Raw genomic sequence first — 16,458 nt, forward strand, 5'->3', positions numbered from 1 at the left:
ACGCCTGGGTGGCTCAGTCGGTTAGGTGTCTGACTCTTGATTCTGGCTCAGGTCATGATCTCGGGGTCATGAGATTGAGCTTCGTGCTGGCTCTGCGCTGGGCATGGAGCCTGTTTAAGATTTTTCTCTCTCTCGGGTGCCTGAGTGGCTCAGTTGGTTAAGCGACTGCCTTTGGCTCAGGTCATGATCCCGGAGTCCTGGGATCGAGTCCCACATCAGGCTCCTTGCTGAGCAGGAAGCCTGCTTCTCCCTCTGACCCTCCCCACTCTCATGTACTCTCTCTCTCTCATTCTCGCTCTCTCAAATAAATAAATAAATCTTTAAAAAAAAAAAAGATTTTCTCTCTCTCCCTCTCCTTTTCCCTGCCCCCCCCCCCGCCAAAAAAAAAAAAAAAGCTTCACTAGAATGGTAAGGAAGACCATAGTGGATAGGTTGAAAAGCCAAAACCAACAAAGAGATGCTTCAGAACTTTTAAATAATATAAAAGCCCATCCAAGCTAGGGATCATTCTTCTAAAATTTAGCCATGATCAACTGGCTTCCCTAAAAAAAACAAAACAACTAGATGTTCCCAAATGAAAGAACATGGGACTCTTCAAAACTGTCTGAAGAGTTTTGTTTGTTTACAATGACACAAATTAGTATAATAATTTACTTTTTAGGCTGCTTTGTTTTACAACTTGATTTCACTGTCCATAAAAGCACATATTTAGAAATTCTGCCTTTTCAGAAGTATTGGAGAAAATGCATTCTCATATTGCTAGTAGAAAGCAATTTTGCAATATGCATCAAAAATTCAAATGTGATTACAGTCTGACCCAGCAATTACATTCCTCAAAGTTTATCCAAAAGACATCATTACATAAGCATGCAAAGATGGAAATTTAAGGATGTTTGTTTAACAGGAAAAGTCTGGAAACAAATGTCCATAAAAATTAAATATAAAATTGGCTAAGTAAAATTATGGTACACACAATAAGATACTAATCAGTGATTTAAAAAGCTAAGGCAGGGCGCCTGGGTGGCTCAGTCGTTAAGCGTCTGCCTTCGGCTCAGGTCATGATCCCAGGGTCCTGGGATCGAGTCCCACATCAGGCTCCCTGCTCAGCGGGAAGCCTGCTTCTCCCTCTCCCACTCCCCCTGCTTGTGTTCCTGCTCTCGCTGTCTCTCTCTGTCCAATAAATAAATAAAATCTTTAAAAAAAAAAAAAAGCTAAGGCAGCTCTATGTATATTAATCGTACCTGGGTGCATTTTCATCTTAAATTTCCAGGCACCAATCATATATTAACTCATTAAACCCTAACAATCCTATGAGATAGGTGTTACTAATATCCCCATTTTAAAAATAGGGAAATCATAATTTATCTAAGATTGTGGCATAAACTGTGGAAGATGGGATTTGAACTCAAGTAGCCTGGCTCCAGCATCCATGCTTTTAACCACTACATGTCTTGTAGTGACACAAAAGATGGTCATAACATAGTATTAAATGAAAAAGAGTCTTGTTCATCAGCATTTTTTGACAGAAAATAATATGTTCATCCTCATACACTATTCCTCTGGATTTATCTCCTATTCCCATTTCCTTAATTATAATCCTCAAGCCCATATTAAAAATATGTACATATAAATGAACATAGCTAATATATGCTTACATATTCATAGACTAAAGCATGGGAGGAAGATTTTATAATAAATTTTTATTATGGTTACCTCTAGGAATGGAATTATGAGTGGGTTTTCTTTATCTCTATAATAAGACACAAAATGTCTTATTTTAGAGAGGGGGGAGAAAAACATTCTGTCATTTACTTTTTTTTTTTTTTAAGATTTTCTTTATTTATATGAGAGAGTGACAGAGAGAGCACAACCAGGAGGAGGGGCAGAAGGAGAGACAAGCAGACTCCCCACTGAGTGGGAAGCCTGAAGAGGGGCTTGATTCTAGGACCCTGAGATCATGACCTGAGCTGAAGACAGAACCCGACTAACCCACCCAGGTGCCCCCACCCCATCATTTACTTTTAACCATTGTTTGAATGCAAAGAACCTATTCTGATCAAAAATTCTCTGGCAACATGAAGTGGCTAAGATTAATTCTGACTGATCATTTCTAATCTATTATAATGTACTATATGTGGTGACTATTAAATATTTCATATAACAAATGAATTAGATTGGGGGGAATGAATGGACACTGCCAATATCCTAGATGATTTGATGATGCCACCTACTATAATGAACAATTCGTTTAGCTCAATAGCTTTCTAGTTCTTTGGTAGACTATTTCTAACCCAAAAGAAAGTAGCTCCCATTCAGAAAGTAGGTGTTTTTAAATCATACTGAGCAACAGAGACCTTTACTTATATTTATGCTGCTTAAAAATATAATAAATCCAGCTTTGCCATTAGTAAAACAAAAGACTTGAGGCAACCTGGGGCCTTGGCTCCCTCAATTATCAACTGCAGGAGAGAATGAAATAGTTTTCTCCAGTTAACACAATTCACAATTCTTTTACAAGTGACACCTGGACATTTAATGTATGCTAATGGATTACTTAATGCTGGGTTCATAAGCACTTTGAACTATCCCTAAGTTTGTTATTTTTATGTAAACAAATATACATTCTTTTATACAGCTTACTAGATTAGAAGCTAAATGCTAGTCCCTTTCATATATTTTGGGATATTCCTTTTCCCGGTGGGAGCAATCAGATCAATTTGGTACACTTCAATTCAGCCTATATATACTGTCTCTAGTGGGGTCAGCTCCAGGATTCATACAAGGAAGGGATATAAATATCCCAAAAGTAGTGAGAAAGCTCTCCTTTTAATCTTCTCTAACTAGGCAAATTCTGCAAGATACTGGATGAGCATCCATGTATTTCCAGAGAAGATTCAAAAGCCTTTCTGCCCAGTGGCCAGAGAATGTCCTCTGCACAGGCCATATCTGGGTTAACATGAATAAAAATAAATGAAAATAATGCAATCAAACCAAAAAAATCTGTCAATCAGGAAGATAATTTACCAGACGGATACAGTATTAAGCTGACACAGAGTATAGTCCCAATATCCAGAGAGGAAATCCTGGGATACCCCCAAAGACAGAGTGTGTGCTGAGAGCACCAGTAAAGTCACCAAAAAAATGAGGAAGGGCATTTTGAGGAGGATAATGTCTGAGGCTTAAAAACAAATTAGACGGGATAGGAAAAATCATAACTTTGTTGGACTTCCTCCTTACACTTACTTTATGACTAAGTATTGTTTTTAGTCTGAATTATGTAATACTGTCACTGCTTAGGCATTCTAAAAGTCTTACCCAGCCCTCTACCGAAAAGCATCTTAGAAAGTTTTTGGTTTTGATTTGTCCTAACAAAAAAAGAATTAGAGGTAGAGATCCATGACTTCACTAAAAGATACAAGCACATGTTTTTATTATCTTACTGAAAAAATTTTAAATATCTTCCTAATTTCCAAAATAACTTTGGTATAAGAATTTTTCATATCTAAACTCCAAATGATTTAATGTTACAATTTAAAGTACAATGTATGAACTTCACAAAAAACAAATGTTTAACAGAATAAGAGGTGAGGAGTACACCCCCCTTTTTGATGTACACAGGACCCACAGTATGTCATGTCTTGATTTGGGATCAAGGTATTTACGTACGGAAGCTCTCCTAAAATACCAAGCGGCACTCTGAAGACATCAATTCATTATCTTTTGGGAAATTTGGAAGAATGATGGGGCATCCAGAAAGTGAGTTACCTTGTGAATACAACAGTAGTCTCAATAATGATAGCTAACATTTATTAGGCAATAACATTTTCTAGACACTATGTTAAGTATTTTTTATGTATCATTGTATTGAAGTCTTACAACAATCCCATAAATTAGTTTCTATTATTATCTCACAACTCAGGGTCTGAGCACTTAAGAGTAATTTGCCCAAGGTCACACACCAGAGCTGAAATTAGAACCAAATCTGTCTGAGCCCAGAGTCTGCAATTTTAACAACTATGTTTTACTGGGTAAGGGTGGGCCTGCATTTTTTTAATAAATATAGGCAATTATCGCCTTCAGTAACAATGTCCTCTCTTACTGAAGGACAAAAACTGACTGATTGGGTTACTTTCACCAACTTTGCAGCAAATGTCTTGCTATTACCACACTGTTAAGGCTCCATGGATATGTTGATATAAAATTCAACAAGGTAATTGTAATTGAATTTTAAAGTGTCTTGTAAATTTCTAGCTCTCAAAGAAGTGCAAACTGAAATGTAGCAGTTTCTTTTTTAGTCAGTATATTATAAAAGCTTTCTAATAATTCAATTCTATGTTTAGGTACCTCCAGGAATGTTATCGTGGTAAGAAGTATTTTAAGAAAAAGGCTGGCATCGTTTTGACAGAAAACAGGTTTTAACTTTTTCTCTTATATCATCCAACTCGTATGAATGAAAACAACTTTATATGTTCCTGGAAGGAGTGCTGTGATAGCAAAATTAAATAGATTATAAGAAAAGTAAAGAAACAAACTCTAAATAAACAAAAACAACAAAGGATGGGAGGAGATTCAGAGTTCCTCACGGAAGTCTTTGTGTTCAAGAATCTAGAATGAGTCAAAGGCTAATTTGAATTATGCCTAATTTAAAGATAAAAACAGACTTACCTTTAGGAGAGCCAAGGCTACATGAAAGATTATATTCAAACCCTGAAATAGAAAAAGAATCCAAATCAATACTGCCACATCTATCATTATTTTATTAAGTATTTTCCCATACATCTTTAATAAAATCCCTGGTTGCTTTCATCTTCACATACAGTAATAATTAAACCATGAGATTTTTTTTTGAAAGGTATTTTCCTTCTCTGAGAGGCTTACTGCAAATTTTTGATGCTACTTAATGTTCACATAAAATTGTTGTTTTTACAATAAATTATTTTCCCTCAATCCTTCAATAAATTATTCAATAAACTATTCTTCCTTCAATTTCTGGATTATCTTCATGAGTCTAAGGCTTGTGAAAGTCAAGTTTTTGATCAAGATGGCAGTGATGCAGAAGTCTAAAATTATTAATTGAAATTCCCAAGTCCCAGTATGTACATCTTGGTTAAATGGCCAGCAATAGGCAAAACAAAACAAAACAGTGCTGCTAATAACTGGGATAGATTGTGTGAGGGGAATTGGAAGCATCACACTGGATTCCCACTGCTGTTCTTTTGCTTTCAAGTAGTATCTGTACAACTAGAGGTGTAATTAGAGGCTGTGTGCCAGACTTCCTTTTCCTTTTTTTTCTCTCTGAAAACCAAAACGATACCTCTTTAGGAATAAACAAACAGCTTGTTAAGAAGATACACTGGAACTGAATTTTGAGCTCTGAGTTCAGCCCAGTGAATCTGAAGAGCTGTTGAGATGTTAAATTCAAAATATAGGAAATCTTAAATGCTCAAGATGACAGAATCAGAAACAAAGTTGCCATGAAATATGCTGTTTCCTTGCCATACAAGTCATCATACATGAGAAGATCTTTCAAGTGACATCTCCCATACGTCCAGGGTCTGTATATGTGCCCTCTCCATCTCAGTTACAAATACAGTCTATCTGCCTTTCCTTTTGGATACAGAGTTGTATTATGCAAAAAACTTCTAATAAACCATCTTTTTCCTGTCTCCAAAATCAGAAGTGAGGATTAAGACTAGGTACTTAGAGTGAATTCCTGTTAAAATTTGCTGATCTTTCACAGTCAACTACCTAAAATACGATCTAATGGTAGAAGGCATGAATGATAAACACAATATATTTGGTTGGAGGTTTGGGGTTTACTCAGTTAATTAAGAAACCAAAAGCAGCAGGAAGTATAACAAGGCCAAGAGACAAAACCAAATCAACACAATTCATCACCACACCATGCAACGAGTCTGGACTGGTTTTGATCACAATTTACCAGTTAGAAAAAAAAAAGATTATTGTAGATCAAAAAACTTGGGTTACAATTAAACAAAATTTTCTTTCCTTTTTTTTTTTAAAGATTTTATTTTTAAGTAATCTCTACACTCAACGTGGGGCTCAAACCTACAACCCTGAGATCAAGAGTGGCAAGTTCCACTGACTGAGCGAGGCAGGTGCCCCCCAAATTTGCTTTCCTCATCCACTAGCTGCTGCCCAGTGCTGCCCAAACCTGCAGTCTAAACCTGCTGCCCTGCCCCACCCCCCTCCACCCCACATCACAGCTGCTTGGCAATGGTGAATTGTTACAACCTGAATGTTTATCAACTTGCCATTATGACTAAGTCCACAATGTCTCTGGATCTTGTTTTTCTAGTCACTGCTTAAAATGTAAGGTCCTCTAGTCTCCAATTCTCTAATCCTTATTATGCTCTGGTCCTTTCTCCTAAATCAGTCTTCCACCCCACTTCTCCCTCCCAAATCCCTTCAGGGTACGTGTTGGAAACTCCACTCCATGTTCAACTAACTCTGCTATATTCTCAATCTCTTTACTCTCACGGGAATAGTGAAATTTCACTGGTTCTCATAACAACATCTATTGTGATTCCCATTTTTCAGAATGTGAACTTGACTAGCCTAAGGTCATATACGTATTTAGTAGAAGGCTAGGATCCTCCAAGCCTTTAATGTCTAGTTTAAGGGAATTTCCACCACTCAGTACTGGTGTAATATACATAGTAAGTGCTTATTTGAGGACGAAATGATTAAACTATACTAGCTATCCCAAAATTTATGAGATTTATTCTTTTCCCTATGGACCCAAGTAGACCAATTTATAGAGTCATCATCAAATTACAGTAAGAAACCCTTTTCTTCAATTATCTCAAAGTCAGACTATTGAACAAGTGAGCTATGAAAAACACCAAGAACTTAAAAATTTAAAAAAAAATTAAAGACCTCTAAATAACCAAAATAGCTCTAACACCACAAAAATTATTCAAATTTTAATTTCATATGCACTTTGAATTACTTTGGTGATATGATTTTATAGTTTATAGATATCAAAAGTAGCAAAGTAAAAGACAAAGTGTGTGGTAGATGGGATTAGAGACAAATAGCCTATAGAGATAGTTGTCAGAATTAAAATATTAGATCTGACAGAAATAGAAGATAATACTTTTCTAAAAACTATAAAACATATAGTTGTCTGGGCCCATTTAGTGGGGCCAATAATCCTTCTATAGTTTACATTAGCTCATAATGATAATTCTGCAGTGTTAATGTTTCCAACATGTTCAAAATATTGGGCTTAAGAAGGAAGCACAGCATGTGTTATAAATAAAAAGTAGATAATTTTTAGTTTGGGAAGCTAAAGAGATACCTTTCGGTTATCAGAAACAATTTATATATGTAACCTCTTTAAACCATTTCAGAGTAATAAGGTATTACTGCATCTGCTTACTGAAGCTCTGGACATTATCCATGAAAATAAAGAAAAGACTTCACAAGCCTTAAACTGAAACAGGAAAGTGTTGCCAGACTATGCAAACAAGATACTTCAGACCTCTAAGTTGTTGGAAATCAGGAAAAACTTGCTATTTTACCAAGTTCTTTATTTCACTAGAAAATGTATCCTGATTTCTTAAGAAGAGAGTAAAGAAGGCAACCTTAGATGGATATTTTCTTTGAAATAAGACTTATTCTCATTTTGAAATATAATTAGAGGTATCATTAAATTATGGAAACCTTCCATAGGCCAACATTTGATCAGTTTAAAAGTGCAGCACCACGCATAGGTTGGTTTTAAGAAGCCAATGTCAATGTCAGCTTCGGTCCTCAGCCTCTTAGCCAACAATGAAGTGAATTATTAGAACACTTCACTCTTCCAAGTTACCATGAACTAAATCCTCTATTGTTACTTTATTGTCCATCCATTCTTACATGATCCAACCTTTGACTAACTGAATTGAAATATATTTATTGAAATACATTTTTTAAAGATTTATTTATTTGAGAGAGAGAGCCCGTGCGAGCGAGGCCATAGGGGCAGAGGGGGAGGGAGAGATTCTTAAGCAGACTCCGCACTGTGTGGAGCCTGACACGGGGCTCGATCCCATGACCCTGAGATCATGACCTGAGCTGAAACCAAGAATCAGATGCTTAACCAACTGTGCCACCCAGGTGCCCCTGTTGAAATATATTTTAAAAAGAAAAAGGTGTCATACATTTTCAAGATGCCTCCCCTTTTCAGGAGTATGTAATCTGTAGCAATTTGTTGGGTACTGAGGGGTAAACAAGCGTTCCTAATAGGATTCAAAGAGTAAAACATTTGGAGAACGATTAAGAATAAAAACAATATACTGTTATGGCTACTTATTATTTATGGTACAAGGTCTAACTCCAAGTGCAAGATAATAAATAAGAGCCAACATCCACTGAATACTTTCTATGTGCCAAGAGCTGTAATCACAATGAAAATATGCCCTTATTTAATCCCACAATCCTAAATTCCATTTTAATTCCATCCAAATTAAGATTTAGTCAAAGTAAATTTCCCAAGGTGACATAGCTACTAAGTGGATTTTAAACTATGCAGTGCAATTCTAGAAGTCATTCTCTTAACCACCAAGTTAGAGAAGAGAGCCCAATGAAGAAGTGAATGAATGAATAAATCCCTTAGTTGGGGTTATTTAATGTGTCCTCTAATTCCTAAAGGACTAAAGTAATTCCTTCCATTTAAAGTAAAGTTTGAATGCAGAGGGTAGAAAGATAACAAATAGGTGACTTCTACCCAAACCAAATCTTATTATTTGCCCCATATCAAAAACATTCACAAAACGCAGCTGATTGCTTGCAGGATGTGAGGCCATACAAACTCAGCATGCTATGGCAAGAAAGGGTCACCACCTTCCTCCAGTGACAATAGACTGAGATCAGTCCTGTGTGCATGAAGAAGTGGCTCCTTAACTGATTGGGAAGCTGCCGTTTCAAAATTCAATCACAGCCTGGCAAAATCTTCACTTTGAAGAACACCTACAAGTAATTGCCCCAAATTAAATAATTGCTCCAAAGTGCAGATTGCTGTGTTCCCGGGTAGGCCAACAATCAAGCACCCACAATCCTGCATGAGGAAAGGCTGACAGCAGAGCACTCACTGAAACAAAGACACTGAACATTTGGCTCTGATGAGCAGGCAATTGTGGGCTCAGAGGGGGCTGACAGATTGTGTGAGAAGCTGTCAGGAACTACGCTGACAGCGCCGAGAGCAAATGCTGAAGAGGTAGTGCCAAACAGTGCCAAGTGCGCATCAGTGCCTGGGTCCTTAGGGATCAAAACAAAAGGGAAATAAATAGTATGTGGAAATGGAAATCCTAACAACAAGGCAGTGAGAAATGATCAAACCAGAACTGGCCAAGATAAATGGAGCAGTCCCACAGACAAACATAGCTAAAGCTAGAGGGAATGTGTGCTGCTCTTTCTGACCTGACCAACATGGCATCTACCATCCCAGGAAGGGGTAATGACTAAATGAAATAGCATATAAAAAGCATATCAAAGGAATTGGGCACTTGGTAAGTATTCAATAAATGCTAGCATATATTAGGTTTGCATATTTATTGCTTATCATACTCTTTTTTGGGGGGGAGGGGCAGAGGGAGAGGGAGAGAGGGAATCTCAAGCAGGCTCCACACCCAGTGCAGAGCCTGAGGAGGGCTCGATCTCACAATCATGAGCCAAAATCAAAAGTCCAATGCTTGGGGCACCTGGGTGGCTCAGTCGGTTGAGTGACTGGCTCTTGATTTCAGCTCAGGTCATGATCTCAGGGTCCTGGCATTGAGCCCCCTGTCAGGCTCCGTGCTCAGCGTGGAATATGCTTGAGGATTCTCTCTCTTCCTCTCCCTCTGCCCTTCTTCCCACTCATGCTCTCTCTTTCCCTCAAATAAATAAATAAAAAATGAAGTTTAAAAAATGGAAAAAAGAAAGGAGTCGGGTGCTTAACTGACTAAGCCACCCAGGCTTCCTTTTATATTTTTCACTTAATTCTCTCAATAACTTCATGGCATATGTGTCACTGCCACCATTTTAGAGATGAGGTAACTGAGGCCCAGAGACATCACTCTGTTAGTAAATGGGAAAGCCAGGTCTAGAACTGTCTGTCAGACAAAACAAACAAAAACAAAAACCAAAAAAAACAACTCCATAGCTTTTTCACTAATCCCACCTCTACTGCAATGAGACTTTGGTTAGCTATCTGTGATGAATTAAGGATGGTCATAATTCTGTGACATTTCTCCCACTCAGAGGTAGGATCTTTGTCCTCTCCTCTTGAATCTGGGCAGACTATGCTACTGCTTTGACCAATAGAAAATGGTAGAAGTGAAGTTATGCCCATATTCTGGGCCCAACCCTTAAGAGACAAGCTTCCATGCCCCATCTCCTAGAGTGCTCCCTCTGGAAGGCCAGCCACCATGTAAGTACAGTTATACTTAGACCCCATGCTCTAAGAAGTCAAACAGAAAGGAAATGCCCTGCAGGACAAGATGCCAACCAAAAGTAACACAGGCCAGGGGTCACCCAGGTGCCAGATATGTGAATGAAGTCATCTTGAAAGTGAATCCTCCACCCTCAGATGCCCCAGTTGCGCCCATGTGGATCAGAGATAGACCACACAGCTGAATCCTTCTGAAATTCCTGACTTAGGAAATTGTGAATAAAATAAATGGCTGTTTTAATTTTTAAAAACCTTTCATTTTGAAATAATTTCAGATTTAGAAAAAAATTTGCAAAAGTAGGGCCAAGAATTTCTGCATACCTTTAACCTGGCTTCATCAAATGTTAACATCTTATATAACTACAGCACAACTATCAAAACCAAGAAAATAGTGCTCAAATTTGGTCAAATGTCCCACTAATGTCCTTTTCTGGTCCAGGATCCAATCCTGGATCACATATTACATTATGTTGTCACGTCTCCTTAGTCTTCTTTCATCTACAACAGATAGCAGATGAAAGGCCTTTGTCTAATGAACTTGATACTTTTGAGAAGTACAGGACAGTTATTTTGTAAAATGTCCCTCAATTTGATGTGTCTGATGTTTCCTTATGATTAAGCCTAGATTATGTATTCTCGGCACAATAACACAGAATCATTGTTGTGTCAGGGCATCCTATCAGGAGGCTGCATAGTATGTCTCACTCCAAAATCACTGTTTTAAAGCCGCTCAGGTTTCGTATAGCTTCTAATGCACATCAGGTAATCAGAACAGAATGAATCCCTTTGGGCTCCTCTTTGGGTAAGATAAATTTCTTACTTCTGTGATCTGAAAAATAATGCATTTTTCCATGGAAAGAAGATAGTGATAGATAATTACTATGCAAATATAAAGAAATACTGGCTGCTTTTAAACATTGAGGTCTAATTGCAAACCTAGTGTAACACGTTAGCCAAAACGTATTTTACTTTATTCTCATTCTCATACTGTAAGCTCTTTAAAAATTCCATCTTTTAGGTTGACTAAATAATGGAGTTTGATGGAGTACTCAGCAAAATGATGTATTTTAGGTTTGGGTTTTGTTTCTGGATGCCCACTAGAGGTCAGGATTGCAGCACTGAAAACCAAGCAGAAGCTTAAAAAATTTCAGGAGCTGTGCATATAAATTCATTTAGTTCCTAATGTTTTAAAACCCTTAAGGCTAAGTCCTCCCTTATGTCTACTACCCATTTACTAATATATATAAAAATAACAAAACTTGCACCATTCCAACCTTCCCTTCCCCCCAATTTTATTATGTTTTTCATTTTTATTATAGATACATTTGTTAGTTTTTTCATGAGTAGGAGTTCAAGAATGTGAAGAGACAGACATAACCTATGAATGCATCTATCTAGTTGCAGGTGGGTTTTTTTTTTTTTTTTAAATCTTTGCTTGACTTACATTTGTTTCTATAAGTGAAGTACTAAATAAAGGTATATCTACAAAGTCTGATTCCTTAATTATGAGTGGCCCTGGGAAAAATACTTAGTGGTTCATGAAAACTGAATTTAATAAACCTTTTAGAAACAAAGGAGACAGGGGCGCCTGGGTGGCTCAGTTGTTAAGTGTCTGCCTTCAGCTCAGGTCATGATCCCAGTGTCCTGGGATCGAGCCCCGCATTGGGCTCCCTGCTCCGAGGGAAGCCTGCTTCTCTCTCTCCCACTCCCCCTGCTTGTGTTCCTTCTCTCATTGTATCTCTCTCTGTCAAATAAATAAATAAAAATATTTTTAAAAAAGAAACAAAGGAGATACAATAAGAGAAATAAGTCAGATTCCAGGTTTTCACAAATATTTATCAAATCTGTGTGCCAGGCATTCTGAAGACTACCTAGTATATACAATCACTTGCATGTTTCCATGATGGGTAAGTCATTTCTCCACCGAGGGACTGCCAGACGAGGATTAGAGATAAAAATATAAGTAGGTAACACATTACCCCTGGCTAACAAAGGAGAGGTGTGACCTGGAAAGCACTTCATAGTTCCTATGAAGGTGCCTTATTGGTGATGAACATTGGCAATCACCCTTCTGTTCTCAATCCCCTTATGTCACAATAAGCCTTAGATTATACTGTCTTCCAGCTACAGTCGTCAGTCAATCACTCCAGGCTGTGGGGATGTTTTTGATGCCCTTCTTAAAGACAAAGACTTCTACCAATTCCTAATTACCAGCTTCTCTTGATCCTCCCTTTCCTCCAATCTCCTGCTAGAGTTTCTATTGACCTAATTCATCCAAAAGCCAGAAGGTATGGGAGCCTTGTTATTAGAGTTTTATACCTATACTCTTTTTAAATTTTTATTTATTTTTTAAAAATATTTATTTATTTATTTGAGAGAAAGAGAGAGAATGATCAGGGGGTAGAGGGAGAGGGAGAAGCAGGCTCCCCACCATACCGGGAACCTGATGTGGGGCTCGATCTGAGGATCCCGGGATCATGACCTGACTCATAAGCTACCCAGGTGCCCCCTTATACTCTTTTTAAAAAATAATAAAAATGATCTTTAAAAATCCCCAAACACCTTAATCTAAATTCAACAAATATTTATAGAACACCAACTATGTGTTCAACATGGCATGGAGGGGTTCTGAAAAATTTAAATATATTTTAAAAAAATCAATACAATTGGGGAGGCAAGTCACATGCAAGGGTTAGAGAATAGAGCAGTATTCAGTTACAATGTGTCCAGTTATTTTGTTGGGACTCCTCAGGATTACACACCTGCAGAAAAATGCAACAGGCAATCAGAATGTTCAGGAATAACCTGAGTAAGAGCAGTGTGAAGTCTTCTTTGGAACTTGACCTAATTACAACTGATGACCTAAAACAAGATGACTATGACAACTAAGGTTTTCCCTTTGCAATGCTAAATCCAGGGACTTCATTGGCGGTACCCACTCCCCACAAACCCCACCCTTCTTAGTGATCTCAGAGCTGTGGGGAAATGAAAACTAGGTTCTTCTCAAGGAACTCCCCCATATTAGACCATGCCCTGAGTCTTTGGACCTTACTATATGTTTTCTCTCCTTACTTAGATATTCCTCTCTTTCTCTAGGTCTGAGTTTCGATGCTAATTCCTCTGAGAAGGTTTTCTTGGTGTTCCACGACTGTGTTAGGTACCCCTTATCAGGGCTCTTTAAAAGCACCCCAGACTCTCTGTATCACAGCACTCACCCACTGCTGTGTAACCAGTCTCTATTTACCGGTCTCTACTTCCCTGTAAGTTACATGACGGCAGAACCCTGCCTGTGTCTTTACCGGTGTATTTCCATCACTCAGGACACTACCTGCAACAGAGTAGGTGCTCAATTATTAGTTGAATGAATAGATGAAATGAATAGGATTGTTGGGATCAAGGAAACAGAGCTTTAATGAGAATGAAAAACCATGAAATGATGGGGTGCCTGGGTGGCTCAGTCGGTTAAGCGTCTGACTCTTGGTTTCGGCTTAGGTTATGATCTCAGGGTCCTGGGATGGAGCCCTGCATCGGGCTCTGTGCTCAGTGGGGAGTCTGCTTGAGATTCTCTCTCTCCTTCTCCCTCTGTCCTTTCTCCCCATTCTCTCTCCAATAAATACATCTTTAAAAAAAATCATGAAATGTTCCTCAAACCAGTTTTTTCTATAATTTCTTGATATAAACTGCATACTTTTTTTGGTTGTTAAGCCTCATTTTCAGGTTATTTGGAGAAATACACAAATTATGTTCAGTTCTTTCTTAAATATGAACAGTGAGCTCCTGAACAGTAACATTAAAATTCAGACATGTTATCTTTCATCTTCTTCTATCCCAGGCTGAAAATGGGGGTAAAATGCATCAGGGTGATGTGCTCAGGAAAAGAAAACCAATCACACATTTATCACTGTCTTTGGAGATAAGCAGAAGCTGATATTTTAAGCACTCCCAAAGCCGAATCATGGGGGAGAAAACCCAAAAACAACTCAAGAACTTGCAGTCAAAAACATAGTTGAGAGGATTTAAAAGCCTCAACATATTGTACGCAATTTGCTTGGTGATGAGTCAGTGAAAGGCAGCAATTAGACTAACACACCAGGGAATGCTCTGGGTCATCAACTCTTACCCCATCCAAGGATTAAGTCCTGAGGTTTGTGTCAGGTGGGGAACCATTAATGAGTGTATTCATCTTTGGTAGCCCTTTCTCTTTCTTCTGTCGCCACTCAGTAGATGGGTAAAGGTTAGTGAAGCTTAAACACTAAGGACAACAGGAGCAAAAGTAATACAGGAGGAAAGCACTGTAAGAGAGTTGGTTTTTTGTTCTGTTTTGTTTTAGAGAGGGAGGAGGATGTGGGGCAAAGGGAGAGGGAGAGAGTCTCAAGCAGGTTCTGCACTCAGCGCAGAGCCTGACATGGGGCTCAATCTCACAACCCTGAGATCATGACCTGAACCGAAATCAAGAGTTGGACGCTTAACCAACTGAGCCAGCCAGGAGCCCCTGAAAGAGAGTTTAAAAAGTTAAATCAGGTAAACAGCTCCACAGTTGCCTGCCATGTCTCTCTGAAGGTATGAGAAGGATGTCACTAATTTTAGAAACTCACAACTTTTTGGTTAATCACCAGATGGGATTTTTTCTTTTTCTCCACCTCCTGCCCCCTGCCACTTAGAGCCACTAGCAGCCTGGTCTGAATAAAAAATGCAGTGGAAACTTTAAGAATTAGGATGATTTATGCTGAAGACAGCCAAGGAGCCCCCGCTTCTTTCTGTCTCAGAGGTAGGTGTAGCCTCTTTCTGCCAAGAGCTACATGGGACTTAGCACCAACTAGCCAGACCATTTCACAGGTAGTCATACATGGTAAATCTTAACTGCAACCGTCTTTATAGCACTTCATTGCAAAGAACTCCTGAGCACACTGTGTAATTCAACCGTCACAATATCTGTCAGGTATAGAAGTTGATTATCAATACCTCCATTTTACAAAAAACCCTCAAATATGCTGGGTGATTTATCTGAATTCACAGCATTCGGACTGGAATGACAAGTTTCCTGATTCTAATCCAGTTCTTTTACCATTGGCTGAGTAGTTCACAACTGTGGCTATTTATTAGAATCACCTGGGGTGCTTTTATAACACGATGATGCAGGAGTTCCACCTCAGATCAAATAAATAAAAATTTCTCAGGGGTCCAGCCTGGCCGCTTGTATTTTTCAAAACTCCCCAGGAGTCTCTAATACAGATCCAGACTGAGAACTGAGAATTACCTAAAGTTTGCAATCCAACTGCACATTAGAATGACCTAGGAAGTTCTGATAATACCTCAAAGTCTAATTTAATTGGTCTGGGTGGGGCCAGGTAATTATAATATGCAGCCAAGTGTGAGAATCACTGTACAATGCCTCTAACAAATGCATCTTAAAATTCTTTAACTTAAAGTCCTCTTACAGGCCAAGATGTCCATCGACAGATGAGTGGATAAAGAAGATGTGGTATATATATATACAATGGAATATTATGCAGCCATCAAAAGGAATGAAATCTTGCCATTTGCAATGATGTGGATGGAACTGGAAGGTATTATGCTGAGCGAAATAAGTCAATCAGAGAAAGACATGTATCATATGATCTCACTGATATGAGGAATTCTTTTTTTTTAAAGATTTTATTTATTTATTTGAGAGAGAGAGAGAGAAACAGCACGAGAGGGGAGAAGGTCAGAGGGAGAAGCAGGCTCCCCACTGAGCCAGGAGCCCGATGTGGGACTCGATCCCAGGACTCCGGGATCATGACCTGAACCGAAGGCAGTCGCTTAACCAACTGAGCCACCCAGGCGCCCTGATATGAGGAATTCTTAATCTCAGGAAACAAAATGAGGGTTGCTGGAGTGGTGGGGGGTGGGAGGGATGGGGTGGCTGGGTGACAGACACTGGAGAGGGTATGTGCTATGGTGAGTGCTGTGAATTATGTAAGACTGTTGAATCACAGATCTGTACCTCTGAAACAAATAATACATTATATGTCAAAAAAAAA

At 38.5% G+C, this 16,458-nt stretch overlaps 1 protein-coding gene across 3 annotated transcripts in view; it reads right to left on the bottom strand.

Moving 5' to 3' along the window:
* The window catches only part of RABGAP1L (RAB GTPase activating protein 1 like), a 754,336-nt gene that overhangs the window by 198,325 nt on the left and 539,553 nt on the right, over positions 1-16,458 (bottom strand). For all 3 annotated transcript variants that reach the window (XM_028122981.2, XM_028122980.2, XM_088017005.1), the window contains one exon: positions 4,666-4,707. In XM_028122981.2, the coding sequence (XP_027978782.1) occupies positions 4,666-4,707 (42 nt within the window). The remainder of the gene's footprint in view (positions 1-4,665; positions 4,708-16,458) is intronic.

This window comes from Eumetopias jubatus, unplaced genomic scaffold, assembly GCF_037043125.1.
Source record: "Eumetopias jubatus isolate StellerSeaLion01/CBP00866 unplaced genomic scaffold, mEumJub1_p1.0 scaffold_12, whole genome shotgun sequence".
NCBI classification, from domain to species: domain Eukaryota; kingdom Metazoa; phylum Chordata; class Mammalia; order Carnivora; family Otariidae; genus Eumetopias; species Eumetopias jubatus.